This window comes from Lissotriton helveticus, chromosome 3_1 (genome assembly GCF_964261635.1).
Source record: "Lissotriton helveticus chromosome 3_1, aLisHel1.1, whole genome shotgun sequence".
Classification (NCBI taxonomy): domain Eukaryota; kingdom Metazoa; phylum Chordata; class Amphibia; order Caudata; family Salamandridae; genus Lissotriton; species Lissotriton helveticus.
The window spans coordinates 400755222-400774820 of NC_136061.1; the positions used below are offsets into that span (position 1 = coordinate 400755222).

The 19599-nt window shown below is 45.1% G+C and overlaps 1 protein-coding gene across 1 annotated transcript in view; it reads left to right on the top strand.

Moving 5' to 3' along the window:
• Window positions 1-5176: 5176 nt before the first annotated feature.
• The window catches only part of PITPNA (phosphatidylinositol transfer protein alpha), a 188307-nt gene continuing 173884 nt past the window's right edge, over window positions 5177-19599 (top strand). Inside the window, exon 1 of the mRNA XM_078680168.1 lies at window positions 5177-5852. Coding sequence (XP_078536294.1) covers window positions 5833-5852 — 20 coding nt within the window. The 5' untranslated portion in view covers window positions 5177-5832. The remainder of the gene's footprint in view (window positions 5853-19599) is intronic.

The window sequence follows — 19599 nt, forward strand, 5'->3', positions numbered from 1 at the left end:
CAGTCCGTCAAGGATGAGTTCTTCTCGGTGTCTCTCGACTCCAGGATACAACTGCCCTCCTGCTCTGGGGCTGCCTCAGTTATAGGTCTGGCGCCCTTTGATGTCCGGACCCTCGCACTGGGAGGTCGGGAGGTCCGGGATGAGGGAGTCCAGACACCCAGCAGGGGGGTGGAGCCAGCACCCGGGGAGGCTGGGGGCGATCGGCACCTGGCGGGGGGAGAGCCATCGACACATCTTTCTCCCATTAGCCTGCCAAGTGGTCCGTTCACCTCCTGGGTGGATGGTGGTGCCGGGATGGCGGGGCCTGGCCAGGTCCAGGGTTGGGGTCGAGCTGAGGCCACGCGGCCGCGTGGTGCAGTGTCCAAGATGGCGGCTGGGCCGGGCAATGGGGCTGACGGGGGCCCGGGCCCGTGACACAGAGACATCCGGGAGCAGGCGTCCCGGAGGGGACGGGTTGCGGGTTGCTTCTGCGGGTAGCCCCCGGAGAGCCGGTGTCTGGGCCCTATCATGCGGGGAGGGAGCGAGCCCTTCGTGGGGCCTGTCCAACAGATTAGGAGTGTGGAAGAACATCGGGGGCTAAATCTGCCCAAATCCAACTGTACCCTTATGTGGAAAATATAAGGAAAAGGGGCAAGGAAATTGAGTGAGGAATGGCTCATGGGAGGCTGTAGGAAAGCTAAGAGGGGTAAGCGAAGCACAGGTCTGGGGAGCCAAAGTGCTGGAGTAGCTTCCGTAGAAGTTTTGTAGTAAATTCACGTTCCAAGTAAGGGCAGAAGTAAATCCCTGGTAAGTGAACAAGGTATCTGATGCCAGAGGCACCATAATCCAACCCATACATGTGCAGATGCGTCAGGTGCTATTAATCCAGCCGATATCTAGCGCCAAGAGTCTGGAGAGGATCTTCATGTGGAATGGAATTTAAAGATAAAGTGTGGCAGCAATCATGATGATCATAATAAAGAATTACAAGGGCAACATCCGTGAAGCGGGCGCTTTGCCATGGTGCTGGGCGTGGCCTAATGCACCTGATAGAAACAGGAGACCCTTGGCAGTCTGGCGTTTCAAACAGAGCTTCCGACTTTGGGCCCGGGGAACCCGGTTAGAATCTCGGCAAGGACTGCACTAAAAATATGCCAATGGTAAAAAATAAATGTAGTCATAATAAATATAATTAAACAATGTATGAATATTTACAATTACACGATCATTGAACAAACCATGAAGTCGCTAAAGAGAAAAAGCGGGAGAGGGAAGTGCAAGGAACAGGTGCCCTCGGAAAGCATCTGAGACGCAAATGCTCTGTGTGTTTGTTAGCTGGAGAGCCAATGCACGAGGGGGAAGTGCACGGAAGAGGCGCCTTCAGAAGCCTCTGATAAGTCCGGGTCAAGGAAGTGCTAGCTGTCATTGCTGCGACAAAAAAAGTCATTAACAAAAAGATGATTTGAAATTGTAAATAAAATGTACAGAGTAAGGTCACAAGTAACTCCTCATAGGAGGTTACAACAGTAGAAAAGAAGGGACTAAAGAGGGACTACTAAAGACGTTAACCAAAGAAAAAGAAGCATTTCCAAAAGACAATCAAAGGAGCCAATTAAAAACATGGGTGGAACTTAAAGCCCATGTTCTGAATAGTGCATGTCTCGGAGAGACGGCTCAAGTGTTGCTTGGGCGAGACCTATAAAAGAGATCTACTACTAGGTAAGAGGCTCCCTTAGTGCACCATGAAAGTACTTGAATATTTCATGAATGCTGGATAAGGATCTGCGGCGTTTTAGCAAATCTGACCCCAAAATTTCCCCAGGGAGAAGTCTACTCTCCTTAAATCATCTACAAGAAATCTGTTAACTTGTTTTGCTTGTTGGAATTTAGGGGTAGTATCACACCCCACCACTTCCATAGATCTTTCTCATCATACAATGGCTATGAGGTTAGCTCTGACCCCATTTCTGGAAATGGCTGTCCTTCCCCGTTGCTGGAAGCAGGACTGGCTTTAGGGCAGTGCGACTGGTGTCTCTGTACACGATGTTTGTTTATTTATTTATTTAATGCATTTTTATAAAGCGCAGACTTTATCCGAAGGTGTCAGAGCGCTGTACAATAGAACCAGTTACGTTACATGAGAGAAATGGTACAAAATAGAACGTCACAAAAATCAACAGGAGAGGTAGAGTAAAACCATATAGGCAATCACAAAATATCAGACACAGCAATCAAGGGTGGGGAATAAATAAGATGATGTTACAAATTTACAATAGTGAACAAACTTTCTGGAGAGGTCTGAAAATGAGGGTATTAGTTCTGAAAGTGTCTTCGAAAGAGAAGAGATTTGAGGTAAGCTTTGAAAATCTGGATGGAGGTGGTGGCACGGAGCAATGGAAGAAGCGAGTTCCAGATTCTCACTGCACTACCTGAGAACGATTGAGCCATCGATCTTTCTTTTTTGAAGGAGGGGGCTCAAACAGATATTTTTCAGCATTCCGAGAGGGTCTCGAACCTCCTGACATTTTCAGTTTATTTGCCAGGTAACGAGGGGAGGAAGTGTGCAAGGCTTTATGGGGGTATACACCTGTTACAACGCATTTTTTACTCCGCACTACCATTACAACGTGACTTTTACTCCGCATACCATTACAACGCATTGCGCTGGGGGGCGCTGTAGGATAGGGAATAAGTTTAATTTTCTATCCAACACCTTCCCTAGTGTCCACGGGGACTGGTGTTGGAATAGAAAATTAAACTTACCACTATCCAGCGCCCCAAGGCGCTATGCGTTGTAACAGTATGCGGAGTAAAAGTCGCGTTGTAATGGTATGCGGAGTAATAGTATGCGTTATAACGTCATACATCCCTTTATGGGTGATGCAGGCAGTTTTATAAATGGATCGTGCCTCGATGGGAAGCCATCGAAGAGAAGACAGGATAGGAGTAATGTGGTCACTTCATTTGGATCCTGAAATAAAGCGAGCTGCTGAGTGGGGGGGAGGTGAGATTTGGGTAAGCCAGTCAAAAGAGAATTACAGTAATCCAGTCTAGAGAGAATAGCGATTGGACCAATGTTTTTAGGTCTTTCTCCGGGAAGAACGGACGGATCCCCCACAGAAGGTGCAGCTGGTAACGTGCGTTCTTAGCAATGGAGTTGATGTGGGAGATTAGGTTGAGCTTTTTGTCAAGTATGACACCTAGGGATTTAGCGCCGTCGACAATTATGAGTTTATTGTTCAGTAAATTCAGCTGATCCATCCAGGATTGAACCGGAGTAGGGGAGAGAGAGGTAGATAGGAGGAGGAATTCAGCTTTGGTGGGATTGAGAATGAGTTGGTGAACTAACATCCAGTTGAGAGTAGAGTTGAGTAGTGAAAGATCGAGTGCAGCAGACACCTTAAGGTAGATTTGGGTGTCATCCGCATAGAAATGGTAGTGGATCCCGAATTTACATAGGAGGTTCTCCAATGGTTCCAGATGGAGATTAAACAAAGTGGGTGCAAGGATAGAACCTTGAGGGATGCCTTGACCTACCGCCAATGGAGATGAAAGACTGTTCGCTATCTTGATCATTTGGGATCTGTCAGAGAGGAATGAGGCAAACCATTTAAGCACTGTGCCTTCCACGCCCATTCTCTGTTGAAGACTGTTAAGGAGGGTGTTGTGATTAACAGTGTCAAAAGCTGCAGAAAGGTCAAGAAGAATCAGAAGGCACGATTCCCCAGAATCGAGTATATGCAGCCCATCATCAATCATTTGCAGCAGAGCTGTTTCAGTACAGCAATTTTGGATGAAGCCAGACTGGAACACGTCAAGGAGATTATGGTCCATAATATGTAGGGAAAGTTGTTTCGCAACACATTTTTCTGTGATTTTAGAAAGAAAAGGAAGGTTGGTGATGGGCCAGAAGTTGTTGAGGTCAGACACACACACACAGACACATACAAAACACCTATCTGTACCATGGCACAAAGTTTGTGCATGGCGTGAGGAAGCCTCTCCAGCCCCTTTACTACTCTCTCACCCTTGTGAACTACAGCACAGCACCCTTGGTTACTGCGCTGCTCTAGAAACATATCAATGCGCCCCCTAGGGTGCATGCCGGGCCTGCACTGCCTTGGCATGCGCACTCTCAGGGAGCTGGGAGCAATTACACAGAAAAATAATCTTTCTGTGTCCTTTCACTCCCCACACCTGACCTCTTCTACCTCAACCCCTTTCCTTAACCTCTCCATCTCTACGTCTCTATGTAACGTCATCCTCTCTCTTCATCTCAGCTCTCGCTACCTCCCCTCTCAAGTATACCCATAATTGTAAAGCGCTCAGATATCCTTCGGGATCTAGTCCGCGCTATATAAAACTTTATAAATTAAATTAAATTCACATCTGCTGAGGTTTTTAGAAGAGGGGCAACTCCTGTTTTGAGGGCAGCAGGGCGGGAGCCTTGACTGAGGAAGAGGTTAACTAGCCTGGACCAGTAAGAGAGAGTATTGGTGTAGAAATCAATGGCGATGCCATTGACATTGGTGGGGGGAGGGGAGTCGTTTTTGCCTTGTGACAGTTTTGACTCATCCTAACGTAGTGTGCTGGATTAATGTTCCTGCTGCATAGAATCTCGTAGATCACAGAACTGTGTGCGAGTGATCTATGAGTAGCAGTAAAACCAAAAATTACATGTGCATCAGAAAAAAGGCTATGGAAAGATGAGGTGCACCTAAAAATTGTTGTAAAAGTCGCCACCAGTGCTCGAGCCAGCCCTAGCTGGGAGTCGTACCTTCCCCACCGATCCTAAGTTCGGGCCCCTGATCCAGGACTTACTGCGAATATTTTGGGTTCCGATAAAAAAGATGTAGGGGGAGGCTTTAACCTCTCCATCAACTTGCAATGACGTGCCGGAAGTTTTAAGCATCAAGGAAGCTAAAATAAAATTTTATTTTAGCTTACAATTCGTAAACCTAACGCACAAATCTAGAGTACGGCGCGCATAGCAACGTTTACTAACAATTTGCATCAAACTATCTGGTTACAGAAACAAGAAACACTGCGCTTATTTCCGGGTAGGGGTTCTTATGCGAGAAACAGCAGAAGTAGGCGGGGCTGACGTGTTCCGAGCGTGTGACATCAGATCGCAAGATGACCGGACGTGGCGACGCTAGAGGTGCGCGTGACGTTCCTGTTGCTGCAGTAACGCTCCGCCCCCGCGCCGAGTGGACCAGGAAGCGCCAGTAACCTTCATTGCCGAGTTGGGGGGGGAGCAATAGTGGGCAGCGGGAAACAAGAGACCGGGGAAGGTAGAGCAGGTGCAGAACCGGGATTGGAGAATAAAAATAAGCCCCAGATCAGCAGAGAACGAAATTGGGGGCTGGCAGTTGGGACGTAGCATAGAAAGACCGAGAGGCTCCGGGAAGCCTAGGACCTTCATTAAGAAGGCAGAGGAGAGCAGCTCATGTCCAAGGGAACAGAGGACCTGGAGCCGGGAAAGAGCTAGACGGACTGGGAGGCGAAGTAAGGGACCAAAGAGACTGGGGCATAGGGCCCTGGGGCGGAGAGGTGCTAATGAAAGAGCGGCACTTGGGACTAGATGGAGAAGCACTGAGCAGGGCAGTCGTGGGACCCAGGTGACAGAGACAGGAAAGGGCAGGGAACTTGTAGACCAGTCGTAGAGTCAAACGCTGGTGGGGCTGAAAGACTTAAGGTCACTTTGGGTAAAATAGAAAACAACGATATTGAGCGACTAGTGGAGGAGAACGTAAGGGAGGTCCCGGGCAACGGATACCCAGGCTTGGAGTGACACGGGGTCCAGAGGAGTGGAATCGCCTCTGCCCTCCAGGAAGAGCCGGCGGAGGCACCATGGTTCTCATCAAGGAGTTGTGAGTACTCAGGCGGGGCGGGTGTGGGCGATCTGAGCTGCATGGCACACCACGCGTGGGGGCAGCACACACAGGATCTGGTGACGTTCCGCTGCTATAGTCTGAGCAGAGTTGTGGCTCTTGTACTGCGGACTGTTTATATCTTGGAGGTTAGTGGTGTCGTCAGTGTATTTGTAAATTACTTGGTCCTATGGCCAGTTTATAATTGGGGATCTAGCTCTGATATTTATTTTATAATTTAGTGCTCTGAAGTTTCCATTAGTGTATAGTAGGAGGTCTAATATCATTGAGTGTTTAATTGAATGGTTTGGTGCTGGCCTCTTTTATTATATATAGCTGAGACGTATGATCATGTGGGGGTACAGTTAGGTGTAGCTGATGGAAAGATATTGTGATCTGAAGACAACTGGGGCTCCTGATGCACTGGCCGGTATGTAGATGCTGATATGCTGTTGTGGGAAGTTTATGGCTGTCAGGTCCGATGTTCTGCAGTTAATTGTCAGTTGTCATCGCCGTTTTCTCACTGATATCTGGTGTCTGTGCTCAGTGAAGAATTACTGATGGCTGTTGGGCTATGGATAGGCTATAGCTGAGGGACCGGCTTCTGTGTTCACTTTGGTCAATATAGCTGATGTTTTCGAGCTGTGATCAGTGTATAGATAATGAGTATGGTGATTCCATTTCGATTATGGTGGAGGTACTATTCCTATCGCTTATTTGGTGGCCAGATTATAGCAGAGGGCCTAGTGCTGCGTTGCCGGTGTATGAGATTCGTCTGGTACAGAGAAATGTTTTCTGCCGAGAGTATAGGGTTGCCTGTTTCAAATATGAGTGGCTTAGTCTTATGGCACATTCATTTATTAATTGAGTTTATAACACACAGTGCAAACTAAATTATCTATAGGCGCTGTGCAACAGCAGATAAGACAACACATGAGAAGGGCATTACCTAGGGGATGTTTTTCACGGTTTCACGAAATGCTGTAGAATGAGGAGTGCTCTCGTGTCAAGAGATAACTATTTCCCTCTCTCGGAGCCTGGGTGACAATGCTTTTATCTTCCGAGTTAGCACGTTCTTAAGTAAGGGGTAGAGCTGAGGCTTGGCAAGTAAAAAGCGGATCCATTCCATAGACGTTTACAAATGAGGCAAAGTTGTTTAAAAGTGGTTAAGCTTTGCCAAGAGAACCACCGGACATTTATCAGAAAAGGGGTAATGTGGGTAGGTTTCTTTATGCCATCGGTCAGTCAAGTTGACTCATTCTGGACTACCTTCAGGCAGACGCTCTGACAATCGCACATCAAACAGAGTTTATAGGGTGTTTGATTACCTACCATGCACTTTCTACTGCTCATCCAAAATCTGTCAGCAGGTTTTCCCTTACTCCTTGTGTTGGTTGTCCACTGATAACTTTTGAGCCTCTTTTACTGTTGCTGTGGTTCCCCCCCAATAGTTATTGCTATCTCTTCTCTTGCATCTCTCCATCCATTAATGTTCAGACTTCTAGGCTCGAGTTAGGACAAGAGTGAGGACATTTAAAGTTATTCCTGTTGTGTTTCTTTTTTCCAGCATTATACGTTGTTGGTCACTTTGCCTTTTTTGTATCTGTTTCTTTCAGGGTCCCTTTTAGGGTACTCTGTTTCAAGGTTTTATGTGCAAATTGATGGCAGGTGAGAACTGCAACGATGTGCCTTAGGATATACAACTTGAGTGTTAAAAGTAAGCAATAGCTTAGTTTATTATAGTGCTTTATACTCCTAGTAGAGTTACTCTTAAACAGTCAGTGTTTTTTTTGTTACAGGTAGGAGAATTTAGGCACATCATGTACCCCGTAGAGCACTGGAGATAGCTTCACCCCAGCCTGCCTGTAAGGGCCCGGTCCCACACATTACTGAACCATACGCTGTACAGCTCAGCTTCCCACCCCTTCAGCCTGGAAATAATAAACGGGCTGTGGAGAGACTGTAGCTGTTACAGGTTTGTTAAGGCTGTAACAGCGAGAGTCTGTGTACTGTGTGAACAACACGAACAAACTCTCAACAGGACATACTGGAGAAAATACCGCACACAAATCCAGCGCTGGGCAGATATGCTACATTGTTGGGTATGTGGCTATCACAGTGCTAACAGCAGCACACATCTGTCACAACACACCATTCAACAATACACTTTAAAAAGTACATTATATTGTAGTTCCATTTATGTAGCGCTTTATACATTGTGGCGTTGCACAACTATACAAAAGTAGACATGCCCTATATTTGTCTCACTGTGCTTGCATCTGCACTCCCTACCAAGATATACCATACTCTATAGTACTGTCGTACAATAGAAAACAGTAAGAGAACTCTTAACATGCATTTGATACAGCCCTAATATGCCATTAATTGACTAGTATGTTACCCATTATAAGTCGCTGCCAACCATTAACCACACAAATACTTCTCTTGGGCAGTGGTCACACCTACCATCTTAAAAGATACAAAAAAATTATGGTTGAAATGCTTTAATAATCTCAGCCACTGGTAATTACCATTTACTTGAGGCCGCATTCCAATCAATTGTTATTTGCACACCATGCCATTTCGGTTTAGACACAGCCATATGTAAATCAACTTTCTGTAAATAACTGGATGTGGTCAAGGTTATGTGGTGTTGGCACCTGTGGAACTTGGAGCGACCCACTGGATCCACAGTGCCAATTGGAGCTAGAGTTTATTCTACACCTTTAAATCATTCTATACCCAAGGCATGTGGCATTGAGAAGGGATTCTGACAGTTCCGGAATAATGGCACCACTAAGATAATACTTGGGTAGGGTGACCAGAATTTTAAAACAAAAAACCGGGACAGTTCACAAAAATAGAAAAGGACTACAATTTTACTTCACGCGATGAGAGCGCTCCTCAGCAGAGAATTACAGAACAGGCAGTAAGAACATACATACAATGTAATTTTTAAACGCAGTAGTTATCCTGTTAATTAAATTGCTTTCTTGAAACAACTGCTAACTTTCCCTGCTTTGTAATACATAAAAAACACTTCCCACCGTTTTCAGTCGACCCTCTCGAAAAAACCGGGACATGAGCTAAATTTCTTGAAATTTGCTGGGACAGCTGGTTAAAAACGGGGACCGTCCTGTGAAAACGGGGACGCCTGGTCACCCTAGACTTGGGGGAAATGGAAACACATTTGCTACCCTCTTGGGTGAGAACAGGGTGAAGTGATGATGCATGCTCCCACAAATTCAGGGAAGGGTTCAGGACAAATGCAGTCTCACCAACTGGTACAGTCCTCTGACAGTTCAAACATGTCTTTCAAACTTAGATGCTAAAGGTTAGTTTCATTTGCTTGAGTTGTTCTCCACGCACATCATATATCACAGCCTTCCTCTTGCTTGTAGGCCAATCACTCCTCTGTAGGGTAGTGCAACTCTAATCCTCCAAATCAGATACATCAGCTGGACTCATTTGTTGACTATGACTATGATTGGAATTTTCTAGGAAGCATTAAAGTAAGAGCAAAAATTACCCTTGCTGGTCAAATGTGTCTCCAAGCTGCTGGTGTATAGCTTCTTTCGAAGTTCGAAGAATGACAAGAATATGGTCCTTGTGGGTCCATTCTTATTGAGTACAGAGGTTACTGGTAGGAAGCTATGGCCAGTCGAAAAGCATACTATGTTCAAAATCAATAAATCAGACAGAGATTTGCCTTGTGCAAAGTTTGGCCACAGATTCCTCCAAGGATGTGTCTAAGAAGACTAAGTAGACAACCATGCCTAGCAGAAATGGCCTTACTTCTGGGCAGCAGTCCATCCCAAGGTACATTAAAGCACTGTGTAGATTAATGTAATTATTGTGCTGTGATTACTGTGTCTTTGAGAAGGAGACCATCCAGACTGCATACTTAGGCCCTGTTATTTAAGATGAAAAAACATCAAGCAGAAAACGCATCCCATGGGTTCCAGCTCGTCATATGCTCGTGGGGGGAATGTGGTATGAAGTGCCCCCGTTATTAGTAGACTAAAATAATTTTACACAAAGTTGGTTGGTAGATTCTGTTCCTTGGTATCCCCGTAAAAATGCCTTTGCTCATCATCAGAACCTCAGTTATGACCAACTGCCCACCACCATGCAGCCTGGTGGGGAGGCAATGCACACCGTCTACTGTAGGTGGGATAATCTTTGCATGTAACCACAGCCAAGAGAACTTTGAATTCTGCTGAAGGGGCAACATAAAAACACATGCAGTAACTCCAGTTGTCAAATTCACAGGAAAGAAACACTGTTTCTGCCCGAAAGTCGAATGAATAGCAGGATGGTACAGCTATTTGGACGGTGAAAGGACCTTTGTTCATTTAGATGTTGGGCGTTTGGATTGGCGGCTTCAAGTGGATTACATATATCATTAAAGTTTAGAAGTTGGTAATAACATTGATATAGATTCACGTGATAAGCAGCATTTCAGTGCTGCACATTTAAATCTTTTAATATCTTTCCTAACTCACTTGGCTACCTAACCTTTTGAAATAGTGCGATATTTAGAGTAGCACTCAAGCAGTGCTAGATGGAAAGTATTGTATTGGTATAGAATCGTGCCTAGCCCCATTTCTTCATTCTACAAGAATGCTTCCACCGGAGTGTGAAGCAGGTCGCAGTCCACATCTTTGCATGGTTCACAGCTGCTTCTTTATCTAAAACATGCATTCTGCAGAGGCACACCTTTGTTGGGTAGCAGGTGGGCACAAGGTGATGTATGATTGATCCGAAAGTTGCCTGCAGTCAAGAACTAGTAGATCATACATGTCTGGTTTTTTCCCCCTTACATTATGCTACTCGTTGTATTTCCGGATCCTAAATGCAGGACTACAAGTGAGGGAATTTAAAGAAAAATATCAGAACTGCGTAACCTTTTAGCACGTGATGTTTTTGAAGGTAAAAAGGGAATTTCAGCTTCTCTTTACATTTAAGTGGTATGTTGAGAGGGTGGGGCTAATACCTTGCTTAAAATAGTCAGTTTTGTACAGCCACCCATCTACATATTTAACACAAGGGGATACATTGTTTAATGCACACTTCTAACGTGCATAGCTGAAATAATCCTTGTTCAGTGGTGACACGTTAAGCCAGTCCTTTTTTCTTAATGGAGAAGCGTTTTAATTCTCTCTCTCTGTTTTAATGCAAAAGCTAAACTTCAATTCCAAGAATGCAATATTCTGTGGCAGAAAAGCTAGAACTAGATGAAGGTGTCACATGACGTGGGCAACTTAACTGTTAAACACTTAAACGATGGCTGGAAAGGGAGCATTTCCCTTTTTATGGTGTTTAAAATGTTCTCTGCTTTTTTGGGTTCCTAGTTTTGAATAAAAAGTGTCTTAAGTAATATTTTATTTTCATTTCTTTCTATTTGCCCTCTTCTTCTGAATCCTTTCATTTTTTTCCTAAAACGTTTAATGTGTGTTTATGCTCGTCATACTGCTTTAAAGTATTGCAGAGGTATGTGCAAAAGGCACGAGAGACTCGTTGGACCTTTGTCAAGCCCCTGCACTACGTGATTTGAATGATTCAAGCAGATTATGAATTTCTGTCTTATAGTGCACAAAGCAAGACATTGGACGCTGTAGAATTGATATCTTGCAGAAGCAATTCTCTATTCCTGAAGTATGACTGATATCTCAGATAACTGCAAAGTCAGCAATTCACTTCATGCGTCACTGGCTCTCTTGGCATGAGTACAGCTTTGCTGTAATCTTACAGCTTAGCCTAAGGAGCAGTGACAAAACCAATAGTTTTGTTGTGCCTGGGGCATGCACACAGGGCATGCAGACAGTTTCACTCCTACAGACATTAGTGCTAAAGTCCAATAAGTATAAAGGTACGCAAACATACAGACCAACAAGAATGCGTTCATCGATTCACACAGACCAACAGTCACATATATGAAACACACAAAAGGTGTTGGGAGGAATGCTTGCATTTTGTCTAGCCACTGGCGATCACTTGGGGTAGCATCCTAACCCATTATTATTTTGCTCATAACTTGGGCAAAACCAGCCCTGGGTTGCTTGTGTTCGGGTTCAGGGAGTACCTGGCCTAGCAATTCGGACTGGACTGTTCCCATGAGGAGCACGGTTAAGACTGATTCGTATATGGCTGGGTTCAGGCTGAGATGGCATGGTGACCAAAAGAACAGTGGGTTGGGAAGCTACTCCAAGCGACTGGCAGTGGTTTGACAAATTGTAGCATACCTTCCATCACCTTTTGTGTAGTTTATGGTACTGCCCTAAGTTGCATGGGTATGCCCAAGTGTGGGTCCCATGCTCAATGTGTCACTAGAACCAAGCTGTACCTGGCTGATGATCCCATAACTAGGGCAAAACCAGTCCTGGGTTATTTGTGTTCTGGTAGGACCTGGCCTGTCAGTTAGGGCTCGATTGGTGCCATGAGGAGCAGGGTCAAGACTGGTTCATGTAAAATGACTTGTACGTCAACGTGCCTCGTGTCAAATCTGACCCTTTCAACCAGTCTTGCAATTTTTATCCAGCAGCATTTTGCACCCTAGATTTTTTAAAACGGTGCCTCTATAGGTAACAGTAAAACTACAACCATTGATTGGGTATGAGCATATGGATTGCAAATTAAGAGAAAGGTTTCTTGAGTTTGACTTATTTTTTTGCTGCTCTAAAGTTTGTCATGATTTATCATTCTCCATATTCCAAACGGAAATGAACTATGTAAATAGCATTTTTGGGGCTTTTCATTTACTGTACTCCTTTAAAAATGAATTCAGACCTTTTTGTTTTTCTAATTGAGACACCAGAAGTGCAAAAGATAAGACATGGGTCCCATTCTCACTGTGACATGCGACTCAAGCTGCACCTAGCCGATGAGGCCCAACAGGTTGGACTGTTATATTGGCGTTGGACTAGCCCATGTCTGGTAAGCATATGACTGGACTTTGTATGAATTTGCATTAGGGGCAAAAACAATGGACTGGAATGCAGCACAGAGTATCGCAAAGCCGTATTTGTACTAATCCTTAATAATGCCATTAAACTTTGGAATACAAATGTTGAAAGCACCACTTATGAAGACTGTTCTGAAAATGAAAGCAGGAAAGCACAAGATCCATAACTTAAAGTAAGCAGAGAGTTTCATACTATGCTTCTGCTCACTATCGGAGGAAACGGAAGGGCGATTCAGTATCTACGCCAGTATGATATTATAAAACTTTTTTTCCATTTTAATTTCAAATCTCTTTTATTGAAAATATATTTAAGGATTGAGGGTGATTACCTAAAACTAGCATGTTAAAACAACCATGAACTCCTTTTCTGGCTATGCAGTTTAATTTCTCGCATCTCTTCTTGGGAGGTAGGATTCCTCCTTTTAAAAAAAAAAGAGAACATTCCTATTTCTGAACTTATCTCTGCCTTCCCTTCCTTAAGCATCTCCTGACCCAATTCAGGTGAATGGCCAAGCAACATGATCCCCTTTCTTCTTCAAAATCTCTCCTGTATTTACAGTGCAGCTGCACAGCTCTGAGCTCCAGGTGTATGCATATCTCTGTTGTGGATTCATGTCTGGATAGTTAAGTACTCAAGATATGTGTCCTTACAGCTCAAGGTGTACAGAATGCCAGCACCGCTCTTAACCCTGGCTGTGTCTCAGGTTTTAGCTCTTGATTGTCCATTCAGCTTAGGGTGTACAGTTTGACTGCTCAGCTCGAAGAGTATGTTAGCAGAGTTCACGCATTGGGTGTATTTCAACACAGTTCCGGTTGTATAATTCGCTTGCAACGCTCTCCACTCTGGGTGTTCACCTTCAGGGTTTGGATTACACAATGTCTGTAACCTCCACCCTCTGAAGGTAGGTCTGAAAGAGTCTGCACTCTCCTGGCTTTATCTCAGCATTTTATTGTAAGACAAATTGGTGTTCCCTGTAGGATAGCCCTTGTTTTGTTGCTATAGAAATAAACACCAGACATTAACTTATTTATTGAGACAGTATCGAAGAAGTAGTAGAATTTGAACGCCCCTTGCTCCTATAATGATTTTTGCCTGCTGCTAGTTATGGTAAGGTGGTACCAGTAAGGAATAACGTAGAGCCCAGTTCCTTTTTAAAGTGACAGATTTTGAGCCAAATGATGAAATGCTCTTTGTTTTTCGACTGATGTTTGGGTGGTGTAGAATACCGTATTGGAATGAGATAGTGCTCATATTTCATAACTAGGAGAGGAGCCCCATTCTATCCGAACAGAAGTGTTGTCTTCAAGGAGACCCTCCCTTCCTAATCTATAGATCTGAAAATTGTGTTGCGTACCCTCACAATATTGGTGCTATGCTTTTTGAGCTGGCAAGAAGCTTCTCCTTTTAGATTGCCGTAGAAATCACAATTTGATTTATTAACGTGACCAGAAGTAGCCACTCTGCAAATGTTGTGTACTGAGTAGATCAGCTTGAGGGTTGACATGACTGGGTGCTGGTCTGGGGTGCCTGTGGCAAGAGTCGAGGTCACATATATCTTACATGGATAGACCAATTCATGAACTTGTGTTGCAGTAGCTGAACTGAAAAGTTACATTTCTAAATTCTTAGTAATTTGCATGCTTACCAACATGCCCATTGTTATGAGAGTCCCCTTGAACCAGTCCAGGCTAACTACATTTTCATGCTTGTATTGCATTTTTCTTATGTCCTTTTAGTGCTATTGGGCTACAAGTTGCAACATACAGACCAATGTTAGCTAAAAGAGCCAGGTGTCTGCTTGTGAAGCATTTCTTTTCACGTCGTGGGGCAGTTCTTGGCTGCTGGACAATATCCTTGGTGGGTAATGTGTTTCCCAGTGTTGTCCCAAATCTGCCACTAACATTGGATAAATACGTTTTTCCCTTTCGGCATGTAACTGTGGTGTAGGTAACCACTCAAGGCTGACACTAGCAGTGATTAGAGTTTAGTAATTTGGATAAAACGTGACATTAAAAAGAAGCCAATAAATTGAATGATAAGTCAATGCTGTCATTTCTGAGATGAACATGAATTTGAAGGTCTGTATTTAAAGTTTGTCAAAACAGGTCAAGTAAAACTATGACACAAGGGACAAGTTACAGCGAGACACAACATCGTACAATAAGCTAACCTACCAGCAAATCCATGAGCGATGATGTATAATCCTACCTGGCGGAACGGAACCCAAATGTTGAAGATGAACTATGTTTGTAGATATTATGTAACCTTTCTTCGTGTGTAATAACTGACATATGATCGATATGATGCCCCACATGGGAATCTGAAATGTAAAACCTTAATAAAAAGATTTAAACGAAAAAAGTAAAACTATGACACAACAAAAATATGCTAGCTCCTTCTAGGGCCTGGATAGGACTTCTCCCTTCTCCAATGCATTTCTGATAGATGCTTCTACCTTCAGATTCCTCACCTGTAAAATTATCCCAGGTATCCGACTGCATCTGGAAACTTCAAAACGCTCACATAGTCTATGAGGGGTGCCAACTTTGTCTATACGCCAAGAGTGGCGTAACATGACTCAATCAAAGCCATATAACACCCACCCCGGTGCAGCAGCATCAGTTTCCTTTTTCTTGCGCCTACAACGCTGGTCCAGAGTTTGCTCTCTTCTGAGGGATGTGAGTTTCTTTCTCACAAAAATCTAAGCGCTGGTCTATGTCTCAGCCCAAGCGATCTGATTGTATGCATTGTATGCACTGTAGGGACTGCGAGGGGCATCATCACTGCCCCGTTCCATCTGTCTGTGGTGCCTGGATTCTGATCATAATACCTGTTGTGCTGCTTCAGCATTAATAGAAAGACCATTAGGGAGAGCAAGGCCAAGCTTTTTGTGGCCTGGACCCACAATGATCAGAAGGGTCTTCACTATCATTCAAGATCCTGGCCAAGATCGTCGTCGGCTTCTTATTCTTCTTTGAAAACTAAGAAGAAGCACACAAGCTGTTCTGGGAGCTGTGAGTCTCCTAATCACACCTGGTCTCCCAAAGAAATTTCCTTTCCTCCTCTGAGCCGAAGTTGGTCAACACAGGGCCTACTGACCCTGCTAAGCTCTGTGCCTTCATTTCTGCCAGACCTGACCTTCACTGTTGCACTGACAGGGATGCCTCTCTTCCCAACTCCACCGACACCCTTCTGGCTGGATCCTTCGAGCAGCATCTACCAGAGTTCCCTGGGCTGGGTACGGAACTAGCAGTGTTTTTAAATGTGAAGATTGACATTTTCAGGCTCTGTCTCAATATGGCCTCCCCATGTTTATGCCTATAACGCAGGCCCAGGAGCCCCAGTGCCATCTACATCCTTAAAGCCAGCAGCCAACTACACTGTTCTGGCATCATATGTCACTGCCTCCAGTGGATCCGCACCTGGTGCCATTGGTGCCTCCTCCACCTCCTACTGAGCCCCCATCTCATTAGGGATCTTGAAGGGTAGCTCAGCAGCTGATTGATGAAGAGAACTACAGGCAAAGAATCCACAATATCTTGGTCCGGATTATGAACCTCTGTCCCGATGTTGATGAGGAGCCTAAAAAACGGTATGAAATTATTGTCCTGTCTTCTGCCAGTTGCCTAGATACTTCACCAGAGATGGACATGAAGTTTCCTGCTGCGCCACAAACTCCAGATGTCATCTTCCTTTATTTGTTGGTTAAAAAGGTTGCATACTTGCAGCTGCCAACAGCTGATATTAAAATGAACGTCCTCACTGAGGGTCTTCTCGTCATGTAGCCAACCTCCGAACTGTTATTGCTTTTCAATGAGGCCTTTCTGGACCCTGTACTTGCATCATTGGAGAAACTATAATCTGTAATATGTTCTGGTGGTCAACCGGCTAGTGACCGTATACCACTGTCCCAGTCCTTGGAACCCTTCCTTTCTTTCTACTCGCCTTTCACCTTAGAGCCTAGTGATCCAGGCTTTATGTCCCTCAGTCACAAAGCACATTTAGTACGGCCTCATCGGACAGGGAATCTAAGCAGCTAGAAGCATGGGCTGGCAAGGGTTTATCAGCAGCAGCATGGCCCTGAAGTTATTGAATGCAAGTTGCCTTCTGGCACATTATAACAACGTCCTATGGGGTCTGGGCCAAATGATTGTAGTGCATGTTCCAGAAGAATTGCCAGACTATTTCCAGGAGGTTATTAGTGATGGGCTAATTGCTTCTAGGCCAATCATAAAGTTGTGGCATGACACGGCTAACTCAGTGTCCAGGGCCAGTCTTCACTGGACACCTTACCTGACTCAGGAATTCTGAAATCAGCTGCAGGTGCAACAGCCCCAAAACTACCTGGTCCGTCAATACAAGGACCATGGTAACGGCTGTGAATCTACCTAGCAACCTGTCTCCTCCTTCTTCCCTTGCTCTCCCACCCACACTTCCAGGAAAGCTGTTTTAGTTCTCTATACCTAACAAACTCAGAGCCTGTGGTATGGCAAGTGCCCTTTCTCCCGGCCTGGAAGGCCATTACTTCTAACCAATGGGTCCTTCAAATTGTAGAAAGAGGTTACATTCATCCCTTCCTTCAGGCTCCCTGTGTTCCCCTGCCCTCTCCTTCATCCCCTGTTATGTTCTAAAATGTATAGACCGAGTTGCTGCTCCAGCAATGGGGTCTCCCAGTGCTAGTCCAAAATAGAAATTAACTGCGACAGACGGCCTAAGGAAGAAAATGCTTCAAACAAAATCTTAAGAAGAAAAAATCCAGGCCTTCAGAATTTTCCTGTAGGACAAGTGGTTCTGGACATTCCTGATAGAAGGAGGAAGTGCTTTCAAGAGAGCTGGAGCCTTTGCACCAAAAGAGCGGCCTCCAACTCTTACAATACCAGGTACTGTAGCCTGATTAAGATCAGCAGAACGCAGGGGACATGAGGGGCAATAAGGGGATAACAGATTAGACAAATGAGGCCCCCTGGGAGAATAAGATCGTATGGGCAGTACACTGGGTCTTGAAGTGTGCACGCTTATCTACAGGGAGGCAGTGCAATTTATGACGAAGGTCGGAAGCAGGGCAACATTTTGACAAAATCCCCTACTCTGAAACACCTGTCCATTCTTCAGAAGGAAGTGGCAAAAAAGAGGGGTGGAACTAGCACAGTAACAAGGCGAGGTTGCTACTTCCTCGGTTTCCTTGTGACAAAAAAATGACGTAATCTGCACTCAATCATGGTCTTCAGGGAGTTGCACTTCTTTCTCAAGAAGGAAAAGTTCAAAATGCTGACCTTAGCGTAGGCTTTGGAAGTTGGAGACTGGATGGTGTCACTGGACCTGCAGGACGTGTACTTTCACATCCCAATCCTGAGGTCTCACCAGAAGTATTTGTGGTTTGTAGTGGGTTCTATACACTACCAGTTTGCAGTGCTCCCTTTTGAATTGACATTGGCACCTTGAGTCTTCAAGAAGGTGATGTCAGTAGTTGTGGCCCACCTCAGTAGGTTGGGTATCCCATTCTTTTGTACCTGGATGACTGGCTAACCCAAGTCAGCTCGCCAGATGTGGTGTTACGCCATCTGAAGTAGAACAGCATCACTGCTGTTAAACCTGGGCTTTTCCATCAGCGAGTTCAAATCACACCTGAGACCCTCCTAACGACTCCCATCAGTCCTTGGGGTCAGTCCTGGACACCACCTTTTTCCTCGCCTTTCCTCCTCCTCAGTGGCTTATGGAGGTGCAAGAAATTGTCCCATTCTTCCAGCAAGGCATGCAAGCTTCAGTCCTAAATACCCTAAGAATTTTTTAGGTCTGCTTGTTTCTTGCATTCTCCAAGTCATACCTGCATGTTGGTACTTGAGGGCCCTATAGTGGTGCCTCTATAGCCAGAGGCTCCAGTACGAGGGAGACCTGTTGGACTTCATCTTGATTTTTCCAGGGCTGCAGCGGAAGTGGTATGTTTGGTGTAATGAGGCGAACCTTACCTGCAGGAAGGACTTCACTCCACCTGCAACCATGACTGTGTAGGTGATGGATGCCTCCATCTATTGGTGGAGAGCTCACCAGGAGGATCTAGAGATGAGGGGCCTCTGGTTTTCAGGAGAGCATGTCCTTCATTTCAACCCAGTGGAACTCCTGGCAGTTCGGCTGGCGCTCAAGGCCGCCCTCCCCTCCATCTAGCGTTAGTTTGTCTATATCTTAATGAACAATACAACAATGATGTGGTGTGCCAACAAGCATCTGGGGGGGGGGGGAGTAGAGTCTCATCCTCTTTACTTAGAAGTGTTCAGACTGTGGCCTTGGGCACATTGCCAGAGGAGCAGGCTCATTGAACGGAGCCAGCCGTCTGAGCCTGTGTTATCTTGCCAGTCACAAGTGGCATCTTCTAACGGAGGTAGTCCAGAATATCTTCACTCAATGGAGCACACCTCAGATGGACTTGTTTGCCTCGTCTGAGAGTGCTCAGTACCAGCAATTTTGTGTCCTCCATTTCTTTTGAGTGGAGCATTGGGGGACTTGTTTCAGGAACTTTCAGCTGCTCTACACATTCTTCTCCCCCCCACCCCTTCCCGTCCTTCATTACTTGGTTCTGATGAGGATTTACCAAACCAGCCCTAAGACATTCTCATGTCCCAGAAGGGTGTGGTACTCAGACCTTTGCCGCTTTTGTCTTTGTCCCCGCTCAAGCTGGCATTCAGCCTGGATCTCCCCTCTCAATTGGAAAGGATTGTGCTACATCCCTAGCTCCAGAGTGTCCACCTACATGCCTGAGGTTGAGCAGGGACATTTAACCTCTTTTG